The 27,737-nt window shown below is 36.1% G+C and overlaps 1 protein-coding gene and 1 pseudogene across 1 annotated transcript in view; one reads left to right on the forward strand and one right to left on the reverse strand.

The window, feature by feature from the left end:
- Positions 1–1,704: 1,704 nt before the first annotated feature.
- Positions 1,705–27,737, reverse strand: part of LOC148936275 (uncharacterized) — a 125,436-nt pseudogene continuing 99,403 nt past the window's right edge.
- Positions 27,129–27,737, forward strand: part of LOC105430555 (multicopper oxidase 3-like) — a 163,070-nt gene continuing 162,461 nt past the window's right edge. Inside the window, exon 1 of the mRNA XM_089078634.1 lies at positions 27,129–27,475. Coding sequence (XP_088934760.1) covers positions 27,379–27,475 — 97 coding nt within the window. The 5' untranslated portion in view covers positions 27,129–27,378. The remainder of the gene's footprint in view (positions 27,476–27,737) is intronic.

Genomic DNA, 27,737 nt, shown 5'->3' on the forward strand with positions numbered 1-27,737 from the left:
TTACTGAAATCTTAGTCTTTTAATTTGAACTGCGCCCTCCTCTTTTGGGCATGAATACTTTTGAAATTAATTATTTATTATTGAGACTCTACATTGTATAATATTGATAGATTCGAATTTCGACAATTGTAATAATTGAATTTTAGTTTCTTGTACTTATGGTTCGATTAGCGGTACATTACATTCTTCTATTTCCAATAATGACAATGTTGTGACGTTCAGGTTAGATGTTCCGCAATCAAAGTCGATAATTCCATAGCTTTCTTCTATTATAAGATGTTCTGGATGAGAATTAAAAGAAAGATTTTCGCTTTCATCTGTTTTGAAAGAAATATTATTATTATGAATGAAATTGAAGTTGTTGCGCGGTACAAATTCAATTTCTTAGGTAATTGTCATTTTTTGGTTTTTCAAATTTTATTAGGATGAACGATCTTTGGTTTTCCTTTAAAAAGAATTTTGATATTTCCATTTAAAATATCTGTTATTATATGTGGTCCAGAATATTGATCACCTAATTTTTCTTTTCTTGGTTCACATAAAAGGAAAACTTGATCGTTAATTTGAAATTCTTGTGAATTAATTTTTCGATCATAATAATGTTTAGATTTAATTTTTGAAGCTATTAAACATTCTCGAGCCAATTCTTGTAAATTATGAATATTTGTCATTAATTCACATAAATAATCATTATATGTTTTTCCTTTTTCTATATCATTAATTATTTCATTGGACGATTGTTTGGCCACTTTGCCAAACACCAACTTATATGGAGTATATCCAGTTGATTCATGTGTACTCGTATTATAAAAGAAAGTTGCATATTCTAATAATTCATCCCATTCAGTAAATTTATTAACATATTGTTTCAAATATTCAATTAATACTAAATGAGATCTTTCCAAAGCTCCATGGCTTGTGGATAAAAGGATGTTATTTTAAATTGTTTAATTCGAAATTGTTTTGTAAATCTTTTCATTAAGTTACTCATAAAATTCGTTCCTTGATCTGTTAATATAGCCTTAGGGGTTCCAAAAATGCAAATAAAATATTTTAATAATGCGTCAGCGACTTTTACGGCAGTTATTGATTTTAAAGATATTGCTAAAGAAAATTTGGTTAAGTGATCTTGGATTGTTAGGATGTAGGAATTTCCTTTGGATGTTTCTAATAAAGGTCCAACTATGTTCATTGATATTTTTTTAAATGAAGAAAAGAGTGTGTCAGTTATTAACATAGATTGTTTGGTTTTGATTCGAACTAACTTTTTTATTTGACATTGTAAACATTGATTTATATAATTTCGAATTTCAGTATTTCTTTAAATTATCCCAATAAAAATTTTGTCTAATTCGATTATATGTTTTAGTTACTCCTTTATGTCCTCTAATTTTTGATGAATGAGCTTCTTCTATTATATCTTTTCGATTTTCAACTTCCGGAATTCTGATTAGATCGTGACAAATTATTAATTTAACTGGAATTTTGATAATAGATTCTCGAATTCAATTTAAGATTTCTTCCTATTTTATATTATCAATTTCTTGTATTTTAGCAATATTTAAAATTTTAATTGAATTTTCCTTAATTGCTTCTCGTAATTTATTAATTAAACAATGTAATGTTTCCTTAGTTATTTTTTCGTTAATATTATTTTTGCAAATAAAAATTAAATGAATTTTATTTCCTTTCTTTACTATTTCAATATTTCCTAATTTTTCTTCTTTAATTTTAGGAATTAAATTTCTACTTTGTAATGTTTTTGATCCGTCATCACAAGGTTTACCTTTTGCTTTTAGTTAAAAAATATAAATAATTTCCTTTTTGCATAAAAATTTTGTCACGACAGTTATTATATTTTGCTTTTGTCCGCGTGTCACTATCTGTCTTTCAGTTGTGTCATTTATTTCGTCAAAAGTCATTTCATTGTAAGTTTCGTCTTGTTCACTGTCATTGTCTTCGTCTTCGTCAAATTTTCCTTTGTTGTCTTCTTCAATATCTTTTTTTTCAATGTAATCATTTCTCATGGGTTTTGATCAGCATTTTTTTTTATCGTGTTCCGCCTTTTTACAATTTACGCAATATTTTTCCATCGCATTTACGCCGATGGTTTTTTCGGCTCTGGGTAAAGAAAATCGGTTTGTGTATCTACTAGTTCGACAATTTCGTCCGACATGTCCGATTTTTCCGCATCTTTGGCATTGCAGTATTTTATTTTCGCGGACGGATGTGCATACTGTATTCGCTTTTGCTCGCCCAAAATTTTCCATTGGTCTTTTAAATTTCTCTTCCGCGCTCGCGCCAGCGATGGCGTCTTGCAGAGTTGTAATGTTGAGATCGTACCAATAATTTTATGTCGTCTAGTAATCCGAGCTGAAAATTGCATAGAGCTTGCTGCTGTATGGTTTCCAAGATCGCTCGTTTATTTTCTATTATGTTATTTCGACCTTCTATCATGGACTCGTATAGCTCCATAGCTAGTTTGTCCGTACGTAATCCGAACGCTCTTGCCGATTCTCCGGATCTTTGTTTTAGTGTATTGAACTCTAGTTGCAAGTGTGTAATACTTTTCTTGCTAAGATAGTAAACTTCTAGCTCTCTTTTTAACTGAGCAAAATCGCGTATATCTCGAGTTTGAAAATCAGTCATAGCTTTGCCTTTTAGTTTAGAGCATAGTATTGCTTCCAGTAGCGTTCCTTCTTCCATCGGATTTGTATTTTTCATAGCGTATGATGCGGCACTTAAGAATTCCGGCAGCTTATGAGAGATTCCATCGAATTCTGGAATCATATCGCGAGCTTCTTTTAATCATAGATATCCCGCTACGGTCTCGAGTCGGAGTTCGTATATCTTCGAGTGTTCGTCCGTAGGTTATGTCTAACGGCTCGCGAGGTTGTTCATTAAGTATTTGTACGAATCAATTTTCGTTATAGTCGAAAATAATTTCTAGTCGACTGGTGTCGATGTACGTTGATGCTGGCTCGCTGTTCTACTGCCGCTGATAGCTGTAGGGTTGTCCTAGGTCTGCACTCAGCTATCTTTTTTGTACTCTTTCGATTGTAGGCTTGTTATTTTCTGACGGAGTCTTTTCCATCCGCCTGTTTTTCACAGATCTTGTAATTTGAGAAAGTTTCTCTTCTGCCTGCAGCCTTGGGGATAGTACTGCAGGTCTTATGAAAGTTACAAGAAAAATTTTTTCTGCCCGTTTTGCCTGCTAGGGCTTACTCTCGATTTCTGCTGGCCCAGTTAGCGATTATCCTTTCAGATTATATGAATCGTGGGGATAGTGTCGAAAAGCCCACCGCTGCCATCAAAATGTTGTAGCCCAGATTTGGTTACAAGATTGTAATTAGGAAAAGTCGGATTCGCCGAGCCTTAGGAGTTAGAACTCCAAGCAGGATCATAAATGGAAGGTTCTTCTGGTCAAATATTATTACTTACTTTCATTAAGTAGCTGATTTATTAGTACGGCTTCTTGACAATGTGAATCTCGCTATTACTGATAACGACTGGCTGTGACGAAGTACAATTGTCTTGTGATTGCCCCTCTTGGTGATTTAGCGACCGTTTTTATAGTATTCTAGTAGTGTCGTCTTATAATTCTAAATCGGACCTAAATCGGAATATATGGTCAAAACGGCGCGCTCTCGCAAATTCCTCGTTCGCGCTCTGTTTTTGAATTTGCGGACTTGCTTTTGCATGCTTGCATTTCCGGCCGGCGTTTCCGTAGCATCGGCTATTCCGAGATTCGAGAATGATCGTGAGGATAAGATATAATATGGCAAAAATAATATAAGGAGTAATTCGGGCTACAACATCTTGTTGATCAAGTTTGACGAGTGGGGTTATGTGAACGGAAGGAAGCCAAAACCGCAGGTGAGACTGAGCCTACAGCCAAATAGCGTGATAGAGAGCGATCAAAAGGCAAAATCGGACATTATTTTGTCAATAAGCCCATCTGAACTGCAACATGTGAGAGGCTGCATAACGTCACGAGAAGTTTGATTAAAACTGCAAGATATATACGCATCAAAGGGGCCTGCACGAAAAGCGACGCTCCTGAAGCAATAGACTCTGCACAAGCTGAGTGAAGGTGATGATGTGAGGGAACATCTGATGAAGTTTTTTGAGACTGTTGATAAGCTGGAGGCCATGCAGATCAATGTGAATAAGGACTTGTTAGCTATTCTGTTATTGTATAGTTACCTGCATCGTTTGAGAATTTTCGTTGTACAATAGAGAGCCATGATGATCTTCTTGATCCAAATGTTTTAAGAGTAAAAATCTTGGAAGAAAGTGAGTCTCGTTTACATAATAGAGAAAGTCAGTATACGTCTGGAACTTTGTATGTTCGCTCAAAACAAAGTAGACCTCAGGCGTCTAATTTAAAAAAATGGTAATTCAGGCTCTTGAGGTAAGCAAAGTTATTTCAAGTATAAGTGTTATCGCTGCAAGAAGAAAGGTCATAAAGGTGCTGACTGTCCTGAGAAGAATAAGCATTCAGGTATGCTTAGCACAGAAAATTATTTTGTGAGTTGTAATGCTGACTCTCTTGCCTTTAAAGCAGATAAAGTAACTGCTGGTAATAAGTGGTGTTTAGGTAATGGCTATACAACACACTTGTGTAAGGATAGAGATGATTTTACAGAAATGTTTCGCACTGACAGAGATAAGATAAAGTTAGCTAATAGTGCTATGTTAGACGTGACTGCAAAAAGTACTGTAAAGTTTATTACTGAAAACAAGTCAATTAGCTTGAATAATGCCTTGTATGTACCTTACTCATAAACTTGATGTCAGTCGCCAAAATAACTGACAAAGGGCATGAAGTTACTTTTAAAAGAAACTGTAGTTAAAAATGAAAAGAGTGACAAAATATTCAAGGCAACCAGATGTGGTAATTTATATTACATTGGAGAAGATTCTAGTCACTGTTATAGTATAACAAATGAAAAATTTTCTAACTTAATTTTGTGGCATAACAGACTTGGGCATTTACACTTTAAGGCCATTCAACTCTTGAAGCGACGAGGATTGATTGCTGGAAATGTGCCTGCTTGTCCGCTTATATCTACATGTTGTGAAGTGTGTCTTCAAGGAAAGCTGACAATATTGCCATTTAAATCAAGAGAAGAGATATCTGACCAAAAGCTGAAAATCGCTCATACTAACGTTTGTGGTCCAATGAGAGTGCAGTCTCGAGGAGGATCAAGGTATTTTATATCTTTCATTGATGATTGTACTTGTTATGGTCATGTGTATTTTTTGAACAAGAAAAGTGAAGTTTTAGACATTTTTAAAAAGTTCAAGAATGCTACTGAGACACAGACATGCTATAAAATAGTATATCTCCAATCTGACAACAGTACAGAGTATGTTACCCATAAGTCCGAAGTTTTTTTGTCGATTCAGGGTATTCAATGAAGATTAATTATTCAATACACCTGAACAAAATGGGGTTGCAGAAGGCGCAACAGAACATTGGTAGATATGGTACGCTGTATGTTAATTCAATTTGGATTGCCACCATCATTTTGGGCGGAAGCTGTGGCAACTGCAAATTATATTCGCAACAGATGTTCTTCAAAAACTGTGGAATTTAAAATTCCTTATGAATTGTGAACTGAACGAAAAGTAAGTTTTAAGCATATTCGTAAGTTTGGATCAAGACTGTGTATTTTGAACAAGAATCCATCAAAAGATAAATTTGTATCGAGAGGTCTAGAAGGAATCTTAGTTGGCTATTCTGAAAATGTAAAGACGTATCAAGTCTAGCTGACTGCTAAAAGGACAGTCGTAGCTTCGTGATGTGAAATTTGTAAGTGGTTTTAACAGCCAGGGGGAAATCGTCAAGGATCTCAAGTCTAAATCGGAAAACGGTGAAGTGTATGAGTATAGTAGTTACTTTCAACTTTTAGTGGAAAAACAAAGTGTTTTGATAGCACCTAGCTCACATAAAGCCAATGCTGATAATAAAGGGGAATATTTAGAAGAATCTAGACACAAGAAGGAGCTTAAACAGACAGTACGTCAAGAGAGACTCCTATAACTCAGACGCCTCAGATGAAGAGAGAACCCGGGAGACCTAAAAAGGGAATGACAGGAGCGCCGGGAGGGCCTCCTAAGATATATCTAAGATATATTCTGTAAGATATATTCTGTGATTCTCATTCTCGATATTTCGTTTATTGATACTGAAGATCAAGATTCACCAGCTGATCATGTTAGTAATCAAGAAAGTTCGTCAGATTCTAAAGGCGACATATTTGGGGAAGCAAACGTCATTTTTTATTCTGCAAATATTGTTAAGATTCCGTTCGCAGCTGTGAATGGACCTGAAAGTTCTGAGTGGAAAGACGCTGTCTATACTGAAATTAGAAATTTTGTGGAAAATGATGTTTTTGATATTGTGAACAGGCCGGCAAACCGTACCATCGTTGACTATCGGACTGTTTTTAACAAATAAATATGGACCAGAGGGTCAGCTAATAAAGAGAAAAGCGAGAATCGTAGCACAAGGTTTTGCTCAAAAACCTGATGTAGATTTTAAGGAGACATTTGCTCCTGTAGCACGTTTAAGCTCGTTTCAATTAATGATTGCTTTAGCTGCCCGACTTGGACTCCGTGTTCATCAACTAGATATCGAAGCCATTTATTTGAACGGCGTTCTTGAAAAGGAAATTTTTATGAGATCTCCACCACTTTTGAATGAAATGCTTCAGCAAATTGTAAACGAAGAAGATAAATAATCCACAATGTTTAAGCTGAAAAATTGTTAAAAAGTCTGAATAAAGATCAAACATCTAAATTGAAACATTCATTGATTCAATTGATCATACGCTATATGACCTAAGGCAGGCTGGCCGTAAGTGGCATGAAACAATTCACAAGGCGTTGCTTAGTTTAGGCTTGTAACCTACAAAAGCTGATCCTTGTGTTTATTATAGGAAAAATGATAAGCTAATATTAGTATTGCTCTACGTCGATGACTTTCTCATTGTAAATGAAAACGAAAGTTGAATCGAGAAGATTAGGCAAGGATTGTCCAAAATCTTTAAAGTCAAGAATTTGGGACTGGCATGTCGCTGTTTAGGTTTGGAGATAAACCAGTATAAAGATAGGATCACTCTTCCTCAAGGAGCAATTTATCAAGGAGCTCTTGGAACGCTTTAACATGAGCAAAGCTAATCTTGTTTCTACGCCATTAGAAGTGGGTAATCAGCTGATTAAAGATAATGAAGAACCAATCGAATTGGTGAAAGCTTATCCGTATCGCAAGTTGGTCGGAGGACTGATGTATCTATCTTGGGCAGAGGTGCAATAGGGTTTCATGAAGGAAATCGGATTATCTCAACTGTGTAAAGTTGCCCTGTATAATGATAATCGAGGAGCTGAGTTGTTGGCACATAATCTGATTTACCATAGTCGCAGCAAGCATATTGCCTTATCACTTCATTTGTTAATCGCTGCAGAAGAGTCTGCTGATTGTTCCTAGCAACATGTTCCTAGTGAAGAAATGTGTGCGGATTTTGTGACTAAAGGATTACCTCGCGATAGACATTTGTGTTGTGCTTCAAGAGTGGGACTTTTTACTGTAGAATAGAAGTTAAAGTCGAAACTTTGTAACTCGAATTGAAGGGGGAGTGTTGAGGATATTCAATTCTTGTATGCGTGCGCAGATATGTCCTATGTCAGTAACCACGCTTTGCTACCAACAAGAGCAATTGATATTATCAAGTCTTCTTGTATGTGACAATAAGGATACTTGTACATTAATAAAGTTTATAATACTGTATACGCATATTGTGCTTGCTTTGTATATCTATTTGGCGTTTCCGAACTAACATAATCGGTTGTTATCGATATCTTCGGATTTCAAAACATTCAAAAACTCTACAGTGGTCATACTGCTCATAAAATATTTTATTGTTATATAAGGTTATTTATGATCTACCATTATAATGATAGTTGAGAAAAGGTTTAATTTATATTTTATGATTTTTAAAAAAGTTTAATTTACGTTTTATAATTTTGTTTTTTTACATATTCATTATAAATTATCTTTAATTAAATACTATGTAACCAAATATAATTATTATATTTCGAGCATATAATCTTTGCGAATCATTACAAATCTGTATTGTATCCACGATTGAATTTGAGGGACCAAACTTCTGTCAGCATAGCCGAATTGTAGGTCATTTATCGATCTAATTTATTGATCGTATTATTGACAGTGCCTTGGTTAGACTGAGGGCACGCAATGAGTTTTAGAAAAAGGGAAGGAGAACCTGTGCAGCTCTGCAATTGAGAAGCAATAATAAGTAAAATGCAAAATAAAATGTCTTCATCTTCGTTATGAGAGTTCAGTATATTCATTATCATTCGATTCCCGGCACTTGACAACAGCAAATATACTACAAATATTATATCAAATTAAGATCATAATATATTTTAAATAGAATATAATATTTTCTATTTCATAGTATATATTGTATTTAACAATTTATGTTTATAAGTTATTTATAAGTGGGAAATAACATTCTTATAAATGAAACTTATAAATGAAACAATCTTAATTTTTAGCAAAATAATCTTTTTTAAATTATAAGGTTCATTTAAAACGCAGTTTAATTGTTCAGATCATAATAGTATTTAAAAAATTCCGATTCTTGGTTTGAAGAAATTGTTATCTTCTATTCGACATTTCTTCTCTCAACTCATGAAGATTATTAAATATAAATATATTTTTCTTGATGTAATTTTACAAAATTTTTTATGTAAACAAATTATGTCTTTAATGCTGTATAATTTTATTTCAATATTTAACATTCGGAAACAAAGATGTTTTGAAAATAAAAATATTTTTTTGTGTATATAATTATTAATTTTATACTATCAAGTGAGTTAGTTCCTATCAAGTTAGTTAGTTATGGAAGTAAATTTAATGCAGATAAATTATTTAATATGGAATTGGAGAATACTATCCTATCGTCACTATTTAACTTATTTAATACATGATCAATTATCTAATATTTAATATGCACGTAGTAAATTTCACTCACAATGTATAATTGTGTTATAATATTCGATAAACCAGCTTTTAAAATGAGCTAAGGCAAGAGAATTATTTTAAGAGTTTTATTAAAATAAAAGTTTATTGATTGAATTTATTTATAATTTTGTTATAAATTTTTAACAAATATTTAGATAAAATTCTGTTAAATTTTTTTATATATGTATATATTATGTTTTTTATATATGTATATATTATATATGTATATATGTATATATGTATATATTATATATTTTTTAACAATTTCACATTTAAATTAATTTTTTGTTTACTATGGCTATGTTTTGAGCATTATCAGTAATAAAAATCTATTCTTTATGTCTATTATAAATTTTTAGTGTGGACAATTTTTAGTACTCTTATAAAAGTTTGCTATGCATAAATTCATGGCCCGTGTGGGATTGCTAGTCCCCTATCGGGCGCCTCCCCAAGTGGCGGATTGGGGAACGCTCTCCGATTAGTACCGGGGGACTAAAACTGGCACTTACCGCAATGCATAAAACAATCGAAAAATAATATCCCAAGTGGCAGTCCGAACAGAATCTCGGAAAAGCCATCCTCTTTTGAGGTCGGCTTCATGAATGGGAGGGGGAGCAATCATTGCATAAACCGAAATTGATTGGCAATGCCACTCTTATAAATGAGTCGTATATAGGAGATGATAAACTGTCAGTAAAATTTGCACCTGAATCATCTGTTCACCTAAATAGACCAAGCTTCCAATCCTTAGTGAACTAGCCGCTAAAACAATGGGCGAGCAATGGATGGTCGTATCAACAAAAAAAGACTGAGAAATAGTCCTGACCATAATATTAAGATCAGTAAATAGCCTAAATTAAACGAATACTGGCTAGCTGCTGTAGTTCCAACTTCCAATAGATTGATGATCTTAACAATAACAATAATGACTCAGAAGATCCACCAAATCAAGAAGCACTGTCAAAACCTTCTCCGATTTTTGTTGATAAGGTAACATACAACCTCTCATTTAAATGCTTAACGATTTTGTCAAGACTGATTACGACCTAAGAATATTAAGGGACGATCAGGTAAAAATACAATCTAAAACACCCATAGCATACACTACCATAGTTAAGCAGTTATAACTGAAAGAAACTGAGTTCCATACATACAAGCTTAAAGAAGAAAGAAGCTTTAGAGTGATATTGAAAAACATGCACTTTTCAACGGAAACTCAAAACTGAGTTAAAAAACTTGGGGCACATAGTTATCAACATTTAGAATATCAAACAAAGAATAATTAAGAAATTTCTACCAATCTTCATAGTTAAGCTAAAATCAGATGCAAACAATAAGGATATATATAAAATCAGAAACTTGCTCCAGTGCCGCATCACTTTTGAACCTCCGCGCCCTAAAAGGGAGATGCCGCAGTGCGCGAGATGCCAGAGGTATAGGCACACTAAAACATATTGTCACCGTAAAGCTAAATGTATAAAATGTGCCAAGGACCACCTTTCAGCCGATTGTGCTAGGAAAGGGAAGTGTGACAGTCACCTATGTGCTATGTGGCGGAAATCATCCGGCCAATTATATAAGAGCTGCACAGTGCACAAGAAACTGCAGTACAATAAATATCCTAGCTTAAGACTAAAGAATAAATCCATTCAAACAACAGACAAAACAGTACATGTTACATGAAACAAAGTAGATAAATCTTATTCTAACATACAATTTGGCGTATGCGCAGAAGACCATCTCATGTAAGTCCTTCTATCAAGGAGGTTTCTAAAATTCAATTAGATCCTATGCCTTTGGCAAACAACACTGATAATATACAACAGCTAAAAATCAATGATTATGGGACAGATGAATACACTGTCAAAATTGTAAATTATTATTAACAGTATATTAACAGACTGACAGCATCTTCAACGAATTAAAGTTGGCAATATGGAATGCCAATGGTTCTTCCAACACTCACTAGAATTAAAAACATTCATAGCAACACAAAAATTGATATAATGTTAATCACTAAAACTTATTTTACGTATAAAAACTACTTTTCCATGCCAAACTTTAGATTCTATTAGACTAATCACCCGGATGGCAAAGCGCACGGTGGCACGGCTATCGTTGTAAGAGAAAGCATCAGACACTTTGTGTGTAATTCATTTAATAATAACCACATTCAAGCCACTACTATGCAGTTGAGGGTTATATAAGGTCAATTTAACTGCGGTCTATTGCTCTCCCAGATACTCTATAACAAAAGATGAATATATGGCATTTTTTAATACATTAGGACGAAGCTTTATTGCAGGAGGAGAGTACAATGACAAACACCTAAGATATTCAAAACATAAAAAACAACTCAACTTCTTAATTAAAAAATTGAAGAATGTACTTATGGAGTTCTAGGCTTATATCATCTAAAGATCGCCAATTTTCACTTGCAATTGATACTCTGAAATTAGACGTAATTTCCTCAAGACAATCTACCTACTGGCCTTCAGATAGGAAAAAAGTCCCAGACTTAATAGATTTCTGTATTATAAAAGGAATATCTAAGAACTACTTCCGATGTCAATCATGTTTTGAATTGTCCTCTGATTACTCTCCTTTTAGTCTCTTTGCATTCCCAAGTTTGTGCTAAAGCCGCCAAGTGCAAGCTGCATAACTATAGAACAAACTAGGAAAAATTTCGGGAGATTGTGGAAAACACTGTGGACACGGATATTGCTCTAAAAAGCGATGATGATATAACCCATGCAGTCCAGAGATTCAACGAATGTGCAGAGAGCTGGGAATCCACACCTATCAGTCACTAGTTAACCCTTATGCCTACATGCTCTTCAACAGTCAAGGAATTAAAAAGGATAAAAAGAGGAAATCGCGTAAACTTTGGCAATTGACGAGATATTCAAAACAGCTCAACTTCTTAATTAAAAAATTGAAGGATGTACTTAGCAAAGAGAGGAACATTGGAATTCAAGATTATTTAAGAAACCTGGATGTTACCGTTGCATCTGACTACTCGTTGGAAGGCAATGAAAAAAATCAACCAGCCTCAGCCCTCCTTTGCCCATATACGTGAGCATGATGGGAGCTGGGTAAGAAGTGATGAAGAGGAAGCAGTAATGTTTGCAAACCATCTCAGCGAAATATTTACATCGTTCGTCGAGGGGGATTCTCAAATAGTGTGTGAGAATTTCAATACACACAATATAATAAATCAAACGAGATCATCAATAGCGATATTCAAGGTAAAAGATGTTGGTAACATTATCCAAAAAATGGATTCTAAAAAAGCTCCTGGATATGACCTAATTACAGCCAGACTCCTCAAAAAACTTCTCCCAGTCGATGTCAAATTCCTGACATTCATTTATAATGCCATATTTATATGCCATATTGCGGAATTCCTTTGTTCCTCCTCAATGGAAAGTAGCTGAAGTCATCTTAATCCAAAAACCTGGTAAACCTGCTGAAGATATGAAATTTTATAGGTCCATCAGTTTGTTATTTCCGTCGAATTCCGTCGAAAATTATGAAAATATTAATTCTAAAGAATCTGAATCCATTTATCGAGGAGAAAAAAGATAATCCCTGAGTATCAGTTTGGTTTTAAGTGAATCTACAGCACAATAGAGCAAATCCACGGGATTGTAAACAAAATAAATTACAAAACTCTTTTCAAAAACAAAAAAGTACTGCTCGGCAGTCTTCCTAGATATATCCCAAGCGTTGACAGGGTGTGCCTGTTGACACGATGACTTCCTGAGTAAAATCAAGAATATATTTCCCATTAACTATTTTCTACTACTTCATTCATACCTAACAAATAGACTTTAGGGTTACATACGGTGACGTAACAATCAAGCTATTAGGTGTATAAAAAAGTTCTGAGCTTTAGATTTCATACAATCGAAATAACAATTTAAATTTTATATATCTTCTCGCCCTTTTGCGGCTTTAAAGCGTTGACATTTGGCCTTCTAAAATGCCATACGGTTTGGCGTTTGATGCACATAACCTCAAAAATCAGTAGTGTTCACGATGGCAATAAAAGAGCATATTCGATTTTCCATCCACTTCGCGTTTCATCTGAAGAAAAATGCTGCTAAAGCCAGTGCAATGATTTGTGCTGCATATGGAGAGAACGCTGTAAGTCATACTACATGTAAAAGATGGTATCAAAAATTTCGCCAAGGAGATTTCAGTCTTGAAAATGAACCGCTGGACGCCCTCAAAAGATTGAAACGGACGAATTGCTGGATATAAACTCTGCGCAAACTGAAACGGAGCTTGCGTTACAGAACAGCTTGGCGTTACGCAGCAAACCATTTCCGTACGTTTACATACGATTGGAAAGGTTCAGAAAGAAGGCAGATAGTTCCGCATGAATTGTTTGAAGACAACAAAAATCGTCGGCGTGACATTGCACTCACTTTGCTTTCAAAGTTCCGGAAAAAAGATTTTCTGCACAAAATCATTACAGGCGATGAAAAGTGGATTCTTTATGATAACCCTAAACATAGAAAATCATGGGTTGACTCTGGTCAACCTTCGACATCGACGCCAAAGCCCAATATCTACGCCAAGAAGGTTTTGCTCTGTATTTGGTGAGATTGGAAAGGTGTGTTGTATTACGAATTGTTACAACCGGGTGAAACAATCACGGCAGACCGCTACCAACAACAATTAATCAATTTGAGCGATGCATTAGAAGAAAAGAGGCCATTTACTGGCGTCGTAAAGTGATCTTGCTTCATGACAATGCTCAACCACATGTTGCGAAAGCGACTCAGGACCATATCTTTGCGTTAGGCTGGGAACTTCTCCCGCATGCGGCGTATAGCCCAGACATGGCGCCTTCCGATTACTACCTATTCCGGTCGCTGCAGCATCATTTGACTGATACACATTTTGTGAGATTTGAAGAGATACGAAAATGTATTGATGATTTTATCGCTTCGAAGCCGGTGAGCTTCTATCGTCAAGGAATTCGCAAGCTACCCGAAAGATGGCAAAAGGTCGTTGATGCAAACGGAGAATATTTCGCTAAATAATATTTTTTTGTTTGTTTTTGAATAAAGATTGAATTTTACAAAAAAAAGCTCAGAACTTTTTTGTACATAATAAAAGTAAAGCCGGAGTACCTCAAGATAGTGTACTGGATCCAACGTTGTATCTTTTGTACGCTACTGACCTCTCAGTAACAGAGGGAACGTTAATTGGGACCTTTGCCGATGACACAATTATTTTGACCACACATGATGATCCGACGATTGCCTCCAATAAAATACAAAAAAGCCTTGATGTGATCGATGATCTAAGAAATGGAATATTAGAATAAATGAATCAAAATCTGTACATGTCACATTTACAACCAGGTGTCGCGAGCGCCGAGAACGCAATCACGCTCACCGCTGACAAAGCGGATTGCGGCAAGCGATACTTTATCCGACGAATTATTATTTTACCAAGCGATAGCGATTACCAACGCTACCGTGCTAATCGCGCAAATATCGTGTAATCGTTCCACGTGAAGCAACTGTTAACCGGGTTGCGCGGCCCTTACGCGGAAAACCGCCGCGCGACCCAGAAATATACCGCGAACGCTGACGAACATGTTGATGACACGGCAAGGATCGGCCGCCTGGAACAGGATAAAAACGGAAGACCGATACTAGGAGAGGACTCGTCGAGATCCGTCGTGCCGTCTGTCGCGGTCCGAATTAAAAAGGACAATCTGTATCAAGTGTTAATAAAGTTTATTTAGTATCGAACAAAGTGGTGAGTGCCTCTTTCCCGCCGACTCCTTGATCGATCCCCGAAACGACCCGCACAACATTTCTGGTGGCAGCGGTAGGATCGTTTCGCAGCTACACCCAGTCATCTGGAAGGAACAAACGATCGGAATTCAAGGAAAAGGCCGGAAAAGAAGTCGACATCCCTGCGGCGAGAAAGAGCCGGTAGAGCCACAACGCAGAGCATATCAGTGACACCGGAGAAGCCACGTCCTACCGCAGCCAGCGCCACGTCACAAACATGCGAATTGCGAGCGTAATGTAAGTCATAGAAAATTAAGGCAAGCGCATTAGATAGCGAGAGAAGCGTGTAGGTAGATGTCGAACGAGGGAGTTAACCAAACTCCTGCCCAAAGAAACACGTCGTGGCTACATAGTGCGTCAGCCAGCCGAGCGCTCAGCCCGAACCCTCCGAGCCTCGAGCAGACGGAAAATTCACGCGATCCGCGCGATAACGTACGCCGCGATTTAAGTAATTATTATTCCGACGATAGTCTGACGAGTCAACCGGAATTACATCCGAACATTGTAATTGAACGCGTGTTTTCGCTTAGTGACATAGATAATAGCCTACTACCGAGTAGTGAGAGACGCGACGACGTTCTATTACAATCAACAGACGCAAGACCATAGCGACGGCACGAACGCAAGTAACCCTAGCCGTGGAGAATTCTCATTGACATCTTACGATAGTAGCGTGTTCGATCCAACCGAATTTTACACCGCCTCACGAAATATAATTCCAGCGGAAATGGCAAATCAACCCTCGGGCACACCGTTAAAATCGATCGCGGAAGAACAACAAGTAGTAAACAAAGAATTGGACGACGAAGTAAAAAGGATGAGAGCCATTTTAAGCCAGGCACACTGGAAATCTGACCCGGCGGAATCTTCGCACGACGCGCGAGATGCAATGTTGGTCGAGTTGATAGAAGGCATGTGAACACTACAGGGCCGCATAAGCCAACTAGAAGTCGTTAATTACGATCGGAGTGCAGAAAATGACGAACCAATAGAAATGACATACGGGCGTACACGGGACGATGTCCGAAATTCGCGAGATCCCGCACATACGTTTATGAAACTAAAAGAAGCCCGCGATATGATTCCGGAGATGGACGGATCATCGCGGAACCAAGTTCAAAAATTTTTAAATGCAAGCACGTATGCGATGAGCGAAATAAATCCTGCCGACGAAAAATCATTATTAAAAGCGATCTTGTGCACGAAACTAACAGGGAAAGCCATGCACGATTTCCAAACAAGGGATATACGCACGTTCATGCAACTGAAGCGCGAGATCGAGATGTGCTATTTGGCAAAGCGTAGCACTACGCACATTCAGCGAGAGTTTAATATAACCCGTCAAAAACCCGGGGAAAGCGCGCGAGAATACGGACTCCGCGTTGACAAACTAGCAATGGAACTCTATCAATCTATGGTAGAAGGACGCGAGCACACCGCGGAGCAACGAAAGGCAATCCTAGGTACGATACAAGAATTAGCCCTAGAAAATTTCCAACTAGGATTACGTGACGAGATACAAACAATAGTACGATCCAGGAACTATACGAATTTAACAGCCGCGATGCTAGGCGCGACAGCCGAAGAAAAATTAAAAGGTAGCCAACCTATAAAAATGTACAATAACGAGAAAGCTAGAAGCAACCAAGAACAGTATAGAAACCACAACCAAAAACTGGAGTGCCACAAATACGGTAGGCTAGGACATTTGGCGCGCGACTGTCGTTCAAGCCAATACATAAACAAATATCCGCTACCGCGAGCCGAACGACCGGCGAACGTAAATAATATCGAGAAATACTGCTCGTACTGCAAAAAGGCAGGTCATAAGCGCGACGAATGCTGGTCACTGAACGGCCGCCCGAGAAAGGGGCAGCCGAGACGCACGAGACAGGATAATGAAAAAGGGCGACAAATAAATACCGCTGTAATAATGAGAAAGAATAAGCAGCAAAGGGGGAGCGATGACCTATCGTTCACAAGCAGTGGCGACGACGAAGAAGAAGAGAAATCGAGAACAAAGATAACGCGAACCGTACGCGAGCATCAAGTGACACAGGTGAATACGCCTCATACAAACGCCACGTTAGACTTGATTACCCTGCCGATGCGAGAGACAAAAAAGGGAAAAACAAGTTTCCTCCTCGATACAGGCGCCACTTTGACATTAATAAAAGTAGGAAATCTAAAGGGAAACACACTAATGCGCGAAGAGCGTTTAGCCCTAACCGGAGTTACGGGCCACAAGATACACACACTCGGAAAGATAAGAGCAACGATAACGCTAGGAGACCGAGAGATACGGCACACTATGTATGTGGTAAGAGATGACTTCCCAATAAATTATGAAGAGATACTGAGACTAGACTTTTTGAATAAACAGCAAGCGAAATGCGATCATGGAAAAAACAAGTCCGTATTGGCAACACAACTTTCAAACTCTACCCGTACAAGAAAACCATGCTAACGCCTCGCAGTGAAACCATAATTCAGGCAGTAACCGATCGGAATAGCATTGGAATAGTAAATGCAGTCGAAACCAAACCCGGAGTTTTCATAGGAAATTGTTTGGTCATACCAGAAGAAAACGTATGTCCAATAAGTGTGATAAATACCACGAGAGAATCCGTGGAGATAACAACGCCGCTAGTCACGGTGGACGAGATAAAGACAAAAGACGCCGCACACATGTATATCATGGAGGTGTCAAGTAACGAAATAAGCGACGAGCCCATTCAAGCTCGTAAAGAAAAATTGCACAGACAAATGCGAACCGAGCATTTAAATAAAGAGGAAAAGAAAACCTTGCACCAGATTTGCGAAGATTTCTGTGATATCTTCCACCTAGAAAACGACCGCCTATCGTACACTAACGCAGTAGCACATGAAATAAATACGCGAGCAGATAGCGCACCGGTGAATGTCCGACAATATAGATTACCAGAGAAGCACAAGGCAGAAGTAAATAAACAGATAACGAAAATGCTGGACGACGAGATAATCCGTTCCAGCACGAGTCAGTGGAACGCATCCTTACTAGTAGTACCAAAGAAATTAGACGCATCTGGAGAGCGAAAACTACGAATAGTTGTGGACTTTCGGAAATTGAATGACTTAACAATTGGCGATTCTTTCCCGCTCCCGAATATCACTGACATACTAGACCAACTAGGAAACGCGAAATACTTTACAACATTGGATTTAGCATCGGGATATCATCAAATCCTCATGCATGAGGAACACAAACAAAAAACAGCATTCTCCACACCTTACGGGCACTACGAATTTAATAGAATGCCTTTTGGATTAAAAAATGCGCCTGCAACATTCCAGAGACTTATGAATTCCGTACTAACCGGATTACAAGGCCTCAAATGCCTAGTCTATCTAGATGACATCGTAATATATGGACCAAATTTGAAAGAGCATAACAAAAGACTAATTGAAGTATTCAAAAAACTAAGAGACTACAATCTGAAACTACAACTGAATAAATGTGAATTCTTAAGAAAGGAAGTGACATACTTAGGACACATTATCTCCGAAAACGGTATAATACCGGATCCTGCGAAAATAACGGCCGTAGCAAACTTTCCAATACCAAAACAGGTAAAAGATGTGCAATCCTTCATAGGATTAGCCGGGTATTATAGAAGATTCATCGAGAATGTTTCGAAGATAGCAAAACCACTAACAAAACTAACAAAAAAGGATGAGAAGTTCGCTTGGACAGCAGAACAACAGAACGCATTCGAAACATTAAAAGAAAAGTTAACGATCACACCAGTTCTAGCTTACCCAGACTTCACTAAACAATTTATAGTAACGCATCCGGATACGCCATCGGAGCAGTATTGTCGCAAGGGCCAGTAGGCCAAGACCGACCAATTGCATACGCAAGCAGAATTCTGAATAAAACGGAACAAAACTATAATACAATGGAGAAAGAATTGCTAACCATAGTATGGGCCGTCAAACACCGACCGTACCTCTATGGAACAAAATTTCAAATAATTACAGACCACAAGCCATTGATCTGGCTATTTAGTATAACAGACCCTGGTTCACGATTAATCAGATGGAGGCTCAAATTAGAAGAGTACGACTATGAGGTGATACACAAGGCAGGTAAAGGCAATACAAATGCTGATGCGCTCAGCAGAAATCCGATCGCGTCTGACACACAGATAAACAGCATCGAGCTCGACAAGGAAGAACGCGAATATAACAAAGAAGACAAGGAGCAAATAATGTACGAATATCATAATGCCCCCCTCAGGAGGGCATCAAGGCGTAACACGTACCGTAAATCGAATACGACTAATGCACAATTGGCACGGACTAATACGAGATGTGGAAGAATACATCGCCAAATGTGAATATTGCCAGAAAAACAAACTAAGTAAGAAAACCAAAATGCCTCTAGTACTGACCGACACGCCAGAAAGACCGTTTCAAAAATGCGCCCTGGACATCATAGGACCACTTACGGTCACCATGAAAGGAAATAAATACCTACTAACATTTCAAGACGACTTAACAAAATTTAGTAAAGCAATACCGATATCAGACCAGGAAGCAAACACGATTGCCAAAGAGTTCACCACAAAAATAATATGCGAATTCGGAATACCGGAGACAGTACTGACAGATCAAGGAACGAACTTCGTCAGTGAAATGTTCAAGGATATATGCACCCTCCTAAAAATAACGAAAATTCAAACAACCGCGTACCATCCTGAAAGCAACGGAGCCCTGGAGAGATCGCACAGGACTCTGATCGAATACTTAAGGCACTATATAAACGAGGATCAAACCAATTGGGATGAATGGATCCCATACGCGATGTTCACGTACAATACGACACCGCATACAGCAACGGGCTATACACCGTTCGAATTGATGTACGGGCACCGAGCAACATTACCTACGGCCCTAGCAGCGCCGCCGAAACCATATTATACATATGATAACTACGGGCAAGAACTAAGAGAATGACTCAGAGCCACACAGAAAGTAGCAAAAGAACATATTCGCGAAGCAAAACAAAAAGCAAAAAACTATGCAGATGAAAATACGAATACTAAAACCTTCAAAGTAGGAGATAAGGTCCTCCTGCATGACGAAGCAGTGCGCAGAGGACGATCGAAGAAATTGGAAGCACCATAGATAGGTCCATATCAAATAATCGAGAAAACCTCTGATGTTAATTACAAAATTAAACAGAAACGAAAAATTACGACGGTGCACGCGAACCGACTCAAACTATTCATCGAAGATTAGCAAACAACGCATACAAATAATTATTCGCAAAAAGCAAAAAGCAAAAGCAGTAAAATAAAGACATTAATAATAAAGACAGCATAAATTAGAGTTAGTAAAAAGAAAAAACTTGTCCCTAAACTTGCAGGATGCTCCTTATGTGGTGAGGAGCAGTACAAGCGACATCTGATTCTCGGCATGCTATTGACTGGGAATTGTTCTCGCACCAGCCAGGAATCTACTACGAGGAAATCGGTCAGCTGAGACAGGCTGAATCGGCATGAAAATTAGTGATAAAACTGAGCGCAAAAGAATTGGAGATCAGACATCAGCAATTGCAAGACTATATGGAGGAAACCACAATACAGTGCCGAAAAGTAATAGGCAACGCCCAGTTAGATTGCCGAAACATTATGAGGATAATAGAAAGAAAAAATACCAAACTGATCACGCTGTTGATACAAGTAGAAACGCTATACAAAACGATTGACAAATGACGAGGACTGCTAGATGCGGTCGGGTTGGTCAGCAAAATATTATTCGGAACGATGGACGCCGACGATCAGAAACTAATAGACGAGCAACTGCAAACGTTACGAACAAACGGCAAGGTACTGCAGCACGCAGTAGCAAATCAAATAAAAGTAATCAACGCCACAATAGCGCACTTGGACGAATTAGAAAATACTCTAAATTATAATGAAAATCTGATAATGAGTGCGACAAAACGACTAGAACAACGGTTGACCGAGTCCACACTACAGGCAGACGTAGACGAACACTTACTAATCCTGACAATGATAATGAATTTAACGAAGGACACGGAAAATATAATAGACTACCTGACATACGAGAAAAACGGAATGATACCGACACGACTACTACCCATAAAACATATAATAACAGCCCTCAAAGAAGCGGTTACACAATTAACCATAGGATTACACTTTCCTTTTAAAATCCAAATTGAGCACTGGCAGACCATACACACATGCATCACTTTTAGCGCGTATTCAGATGGTCCATACATATACATAATCTTGCGATTTCCGGTAGCATACCCTACATTTAAAGCAATACCGTTACCAGTACACGATCATGCGAATGTATTCGCCTACATAAAAATAAACCATCCCTTGCTAGCTATAGATAAAGAGAATCACCACTACAAATTACTAGAGGAAGTAGAGTTAGAACGCTGCATACGAGAAACAAACACATACACATGCGAACAGAACTTCGCGACATATTATGCGAAAACAACAGCACCATGCGAGGTGCAAATATATACACATACACCGGGACAGCTCAATTATTGCGAAAAGAACCATATGATATCTAACACACCATTGTGGATAGCATTGACGGAGGAGCAAGCGTGGCTCTACTTCACGGCACACAAGCAAGAAATTAGCATTAAGTGCGAAAAGCAAATAGAAGAGAAAATTATATTAGAAGAAATCGGAAAAATAAAACTAAAAGATAATTGCAAACTAATCACACCAAACGTAATATTAAAAGCACGAAAAATTGAGGAAATAAAATATATCCAAAACTACCTCTCCGAGTACAATATAACATTAGAAATAAAAAATAAAGACATCGATAAGAATAAGCTAGCCAAAACCGACACGTTACGACAAATAATTAAGAACCCCGTAGATTTAACCAAGTTAAGCATAAGTCTAGAAGAAATAAGAAAAACTCTAGAAGATAGCGATTATAACTTACTCAAAAATAAATACACTGTATACTCTATGGGAACAGGCACCTGCGTAGTAATAATAACTATAATAGGATTAATAACATGGCGCACAAACAAAAAACAAAAATAAAAAGCAAAAGAAAAGCGAGACCGCACAGAGGCGCCGCGACGATGCTATGTTATATTAGTCATAAGCACACGATTATATTACAGTTACGCGACAACATATGTAAACTAACAAGTAAGATCACCTTCCATCGAAGGGGGGGAGGGATGCCGCAAGCGCCAGGTAAGGGACACATGGAAGCCGAACCCTCCATGGTTCCCTTCCATCAAAGGGGGAGGGATGTCACGAGCGCCGAGAACGCAATCACGCTCACCGCTGACAAAGCGGATTGCGGCAAGCGATACTTTATCCGACGAATTATTATTTTACCAAGCGATAGCGATTACCAACGCTACCGTGCTAATCGCGCAAATATTGTGTAATCGTTCCACGTGAAGCAACTGCTAACCGGGTTGCGCGGCCCTTACGCGGAAAACCGCCGCGCGACCCAGAAATATACCGCGAACGCTGACGAACATGTTGATGACACGGCAAGGACCGGCCGCCTGGAACAGGATAAAAACGGAAGACCGATACTAGGAGAGGACTCGTCGAGATCCGCCGTGCCGTCATGTCTGTCGCGGTCCGAATTAAAAGGACAATCTGTATCAAATGTTAATAAAGTTTATTTAGTATCGAACAAAGTGGTGAGTGCCTCTTTCCCGCCGACTCCTTGATCGATCCCCGAAACGATCCGCACAACACAGGCATGAGACTTGTCCTCCTGTCAGATTAAATGAAATCCAAATTCCTCAAGCAGATGAAGCGAAATACCTGAGTATGCATCATGGACAGGAAACTAAATTGGAGAATTCACATATTTACAAAACGCAAACAACTAGGACTTAAACTAAGGAGGATATACTGGCTCGTGGGACGTAATTCGCAGCTAAATCTAAATAGTAAACTGTTCTTATATAAGAGTATAAGAGTCTAATATTCCATTCAAACCAATCTGGATTTATGGGATCCAACTCTGGGATACTGCTGCCAACTCATAGAGATTTCAAACTAAAGTGTTAAGAATAATTGTAAACGCATCAAGGTATGTGATCAATAAGACACTTCACATTCAAAGATCTGGGAATCTCGATTGTAAAGGAAGAGATAAGCAAAATGGCAATAGATCACGCTTGGAAAACCATCCTAACAATCTAGCCAGTAATTTTGCTAACATTGATTATAGGAAACATAGATTAAAGCATAGTATTCCTCAGGATTTATTTCGATGCAATAGCATTTTATAATATAGAATGAATCACTGGATTCTCTTCTTGCACGTTGTACTTTTCTACTACACACCTATTGTTAAATGTCTCATTCTTGTGACAGATCGCAATATCAGTAAGGGACAAAAAAATGAATTCATGAAAATATATTGAATTATAATGATAAATTAATTTATTAATAATGTGAGATTCTTGTAAAGAATTTTTACTATTGTATGCTATATCCACAGACTTCTATATATAATACTAGATCGCTAACGGCGATGTTTATGATGAAGCCGCATCGCCATATCGATTGTGAAGTAAAAGTCATATACACGGTGTAAAATTTTAAACTTATATATACTTTATTTTTTATAAATATCAATTCGACGTCATAGGCATCTTTAATATTTCTGAAATCAACAATATTATGTAAGAAACCCGATTATAAACGGGAGGAACAGCTAGAGAAAATGTTTGTCAGGAGAAAAAAGAACTCTTATCGAATCGAACTCCTCTTTAATATAGTTGCACTTTATTTCAGTGAATGTTACAAGACCAAATAAATCGCTAATAAGTCTTTATGCACGGGGCAATAAAGTCTTAATGAACAATCTCTTCGCGTTAATTCTCTCGAGTAGACACTATCCGAACGCTTCTGCCGCTCTATCCATCTGCTCCGAGCAACCTTGCTTGCTTACCGAAATTCCGGAGTTTTTTATAATACAGTCAGGAAGACGAAAACAGCGCCTTCCTGTTGGCATTAATGCCGCCTACAATGGGCATAATTGCCCTCTTCAGATAGTAGCAGTTGATAGTCAACTAGTTACTAATTAACTTAATTAATTTCTTACAATTATTTCTTATTTATTTAAATTAAACTGCATTCTTATTCTATACTTACTGCACATTAAACAATATTACATATTATTTTTCTTAAACACCAAGTATATGATATTTTCACACTTCTTGAGGACTTTGGAGACAATTCCAGGATTATAAGCAAAAAGAAAATTAAAAAAATTTTACAATAATCAATCTGAAAATAATGTCAACAAGAAATACAAAAAACTGCCAATAACAGATCATAATAAGAGAGGTTAAGTAAGTAAAAGAAGTTTATGTCTCTAGCAATGTCAAGCAAGAATCATGTAACAACATTCTTAAATAATAAAACATTTTCATTTCCATCCTCAATGCAAACAAATTTTGATAAGGAATCGTCATGTTCATCTCAAAATTCATTATTAGTACAGACCATTATTTATGCAAATTGTGGAGGAAGATTTAATTCATTAATGAATGTTGAAAGTGAGCAAAATGAAACTCATTCTGTTTTTGATAAAAGAAATGAAAAAGAATCAAAGTCACAAGTAAAGCTTTGTAATTCCTTTAAAGATAATGATCTCTTATTTTTATTTTTTAAATTCAGCTTATTTGACATACTTTATAGATTCTCATAAGATATATTTTCTTTTATCAGCTTATTGTGGATACACACACTGTTACAATGAAATAAAAATTAAATAATACTATGCTTCTGAAAATAGACAAAAATTGAATTCAATGCTAATTAACTAGGCAATCATTATTTGATCTATCAATCCAAATTATGCTAAGTCTATGATACCTTCCAATATACCATTGAAGACAAAAGAAGAGTTTCAAAAAATGGAAACATTTTTAATGGCTAATCATCTCAATTGTGCTGTGGTAAGTAGCTTTTGTAATATTTATTTAATATATATTAGATTAATACATATAAAATATTAAATTTTCGCCAATTAAAAATATTGATATCATTATTTCAGCCATATTAATTTTATAGCATAATTTTATATACAATCTAAATTACTTACATTGTGCTCATGAAGTTTTTTTTAAAAAAGCAAATTTTATTGCCTTATTTAAATCTCAAAATAAGTATAACTGAAATTTGTAAAATAAGTATAACTGAAATTTGACTTTAACTGAAATTTGTATAATTTTCTTATGAATTTAATTTCAAATTATAATATTATTGCAACTATTCGCGAGATGAATAGAATTTTCGGAGAAAATACTGTTTATAAAAAAAAGGTTCAGCATTGGTTTCCAAAATTCTATATAAGAAAATTATACATATTTCTGTAGAAGTTATACTTATTTTGAATTTTAAACAAAACAACTAAAATGTGCTTTTAACTAAAAGCTTTATGAATATAATGTACTTTTAGCTAAAAGCTTTATGAACACAATATAATAATATACTATAATGACACGTAATTAAACTATATTTAACATTATGCTATAAAACAAATAGCCGAAATTGTGATATCAATATTTTTAATTAGCAAAAATTAGATATTAGATATTTTATATAGCTAACCTCATATAATGTATATTGTTAATCACCTTTAATGATTATCATGATTGCTTAGTAACTTTTCAATATTATATGAGGTTAGCTATTATTTTTTATGTTCTAACAGCGAGATCTGTTCATTCAAAATGTACCAGTGCTTCAGGTACATTATCTGTTCTCTCAGAACGCAATGTTACAGGGAACGTTTTGTCTAAATTAATCTCAAATAGTCTTGTTAAAAGAATAAGTTGGAGAGGATCAGAAGTCAAAACAAAATTTGCAGACACAAAACTTTGTGAAGTTGTATTTGGTAGGATAATTAGAATTTTTTTAATTCATCACACACACACACACACACACACACACACACACACACACACACACACACACACACACACACACACACACACACGCGCGCGCAACATATTTTAATTTATCATATATATATATATATATATAAAGATAAAATAAAAAATAAGGAATATATATATATATATATATATATATATATATATATATATATATTCCTTACTTTTTATTTTATCTTTTTTTTAATATCCATATGATACAGGAATTATACATTAGTGTGTTTGTTTTGTTAAAAATATTTTATTTCAATTGTTTTTGCAGGTGCAGTTAAATTACAGTTTCCTGACAATTTTTTAGTTGAGACAGAAGCAAAGATTAAGCGGCTTCATTAAGATTAGCTTCATATATATATTATTATATATATTTTTCTCTCTATAATATATAGCTTTCTTTATAATATATATTATTTTCTCCCTTAATACTTTTTTCTTTGGTGAACTGAACTTATATTGTCTCTATCACTAATTTTGAAACATTAATTCATGCGACATTATGTAATTCATTTGATTAGGGATGCAAACATTGCCACAATGAAATGAAATTGTAATTAAAGTATTTTAGATATCAGAATCCTCCATATCATTCTTCTTTTTTATCCATTAATCTCTTAATACTTTTTTCTTTGGTACTGAACTTATATTGTCTCTATCGATAATTTTGAAACATTAATTCATGCGACATTATGTAATTCATTTGACTAGGGATGCAAACATTGCCATGAATAGCGAATACGTTTTGCAAACATCAATATAATAAGGCTACGCGTTTATTTAGCTCGCGATATCTTTGTGTAAATGATAATGTGAAAGCATATCAATGCTTCCGCGTTATATATATATATATATATATATATATATATATATATATATATGCGTAGCCTTATTATATTCCATTCTGAGTATAATATATATATATATATATATAATATTCAAACGGATTCGCTATTCACGATTCTAGTGTTCTTTCATCATGAATAGCGAATACGTTTTGCAAACTATATATATACACATATACAAGAGTATATATATTCTCTTGTGTGTGTGTGTGTGTGTGTGTGTGTGTGTGTGTGTGTGTGTGTGTGTGTGTGTGTGTGTGTGTGTGTGTGTGTGTGTGGTGTGTGTGTGTGTGTGTGTGTGTGTGTGTGTGTGTGTGTGTGTGTGTGTGTGTGTGTGGTGTGTGTGTGTGTGTGTGGTGTGTGTGTGTGTGTGTGTGTGTGTGTGTGTGTGTACGCATTAATAATGTAATTTCTGTACAAGTTTAGTTAATGAAATATTCTGCATTAACTTAAAATATGATAAATATTCAACAAATTAAAATCGACTTGTAAATAATGTTTGCTAAGTAGTAAACTATATGAGTTTGCGTCAGAACTGATAAGAATCGGCATTTCCATAAACAATTAAGCTTTTTTAAACAAAAGTTGTACAAAAACAAAAGTTGTACCATGAAGTTGTAAAGAACAGTTTCACTTCGAAAGTGTGTTCATAGAATTGTAACGATCGTAAACATGCAATCTTCTTTGTGGTTTTATTATAAGATGTCGTTATCATCAATATTTGCATTTATGCTATTTTGGATAATTTTTAATATTCAGTTTTGCAAAGGTAAGGTGTTATTTATTTAATATTCAGTTTCAATTAGTTTTCTTTTAACTATATATATATTTGGACAATTTGAAAATTTTTCAAACAAATAGACAATAGATGGCTTCCCTCGGCAAACTGAGTTTTCGTATCGAATAATTTTTACTTTTTCTGAATTTCAAGACAATGCTTATCACGAACTACGTGTCATTAAATCAACGATTTTGCAACGTAGCCTACTCAAAGCTAAATCTAAATTCACCTCTTCCCTATTAAATCGATA

This window comes from Pogonomyrmex barbatus, unplaced genomic scaffold, assembly GCF_055798465.1.
Source record: "Pogonomyrmex barbatus isolate J1 unplaced genomic scaffold, ASM5579846v1 scaffold25, whole genome shotgun sequence".
In the NCBI taxonomy this organism is placed as follows: Eukaryota; Metazoa; Arthropoda; class Insecta; order Hymenoptera; family Formicidae; genus Pogonomyrmex; species Pogonomyrmex barbatus.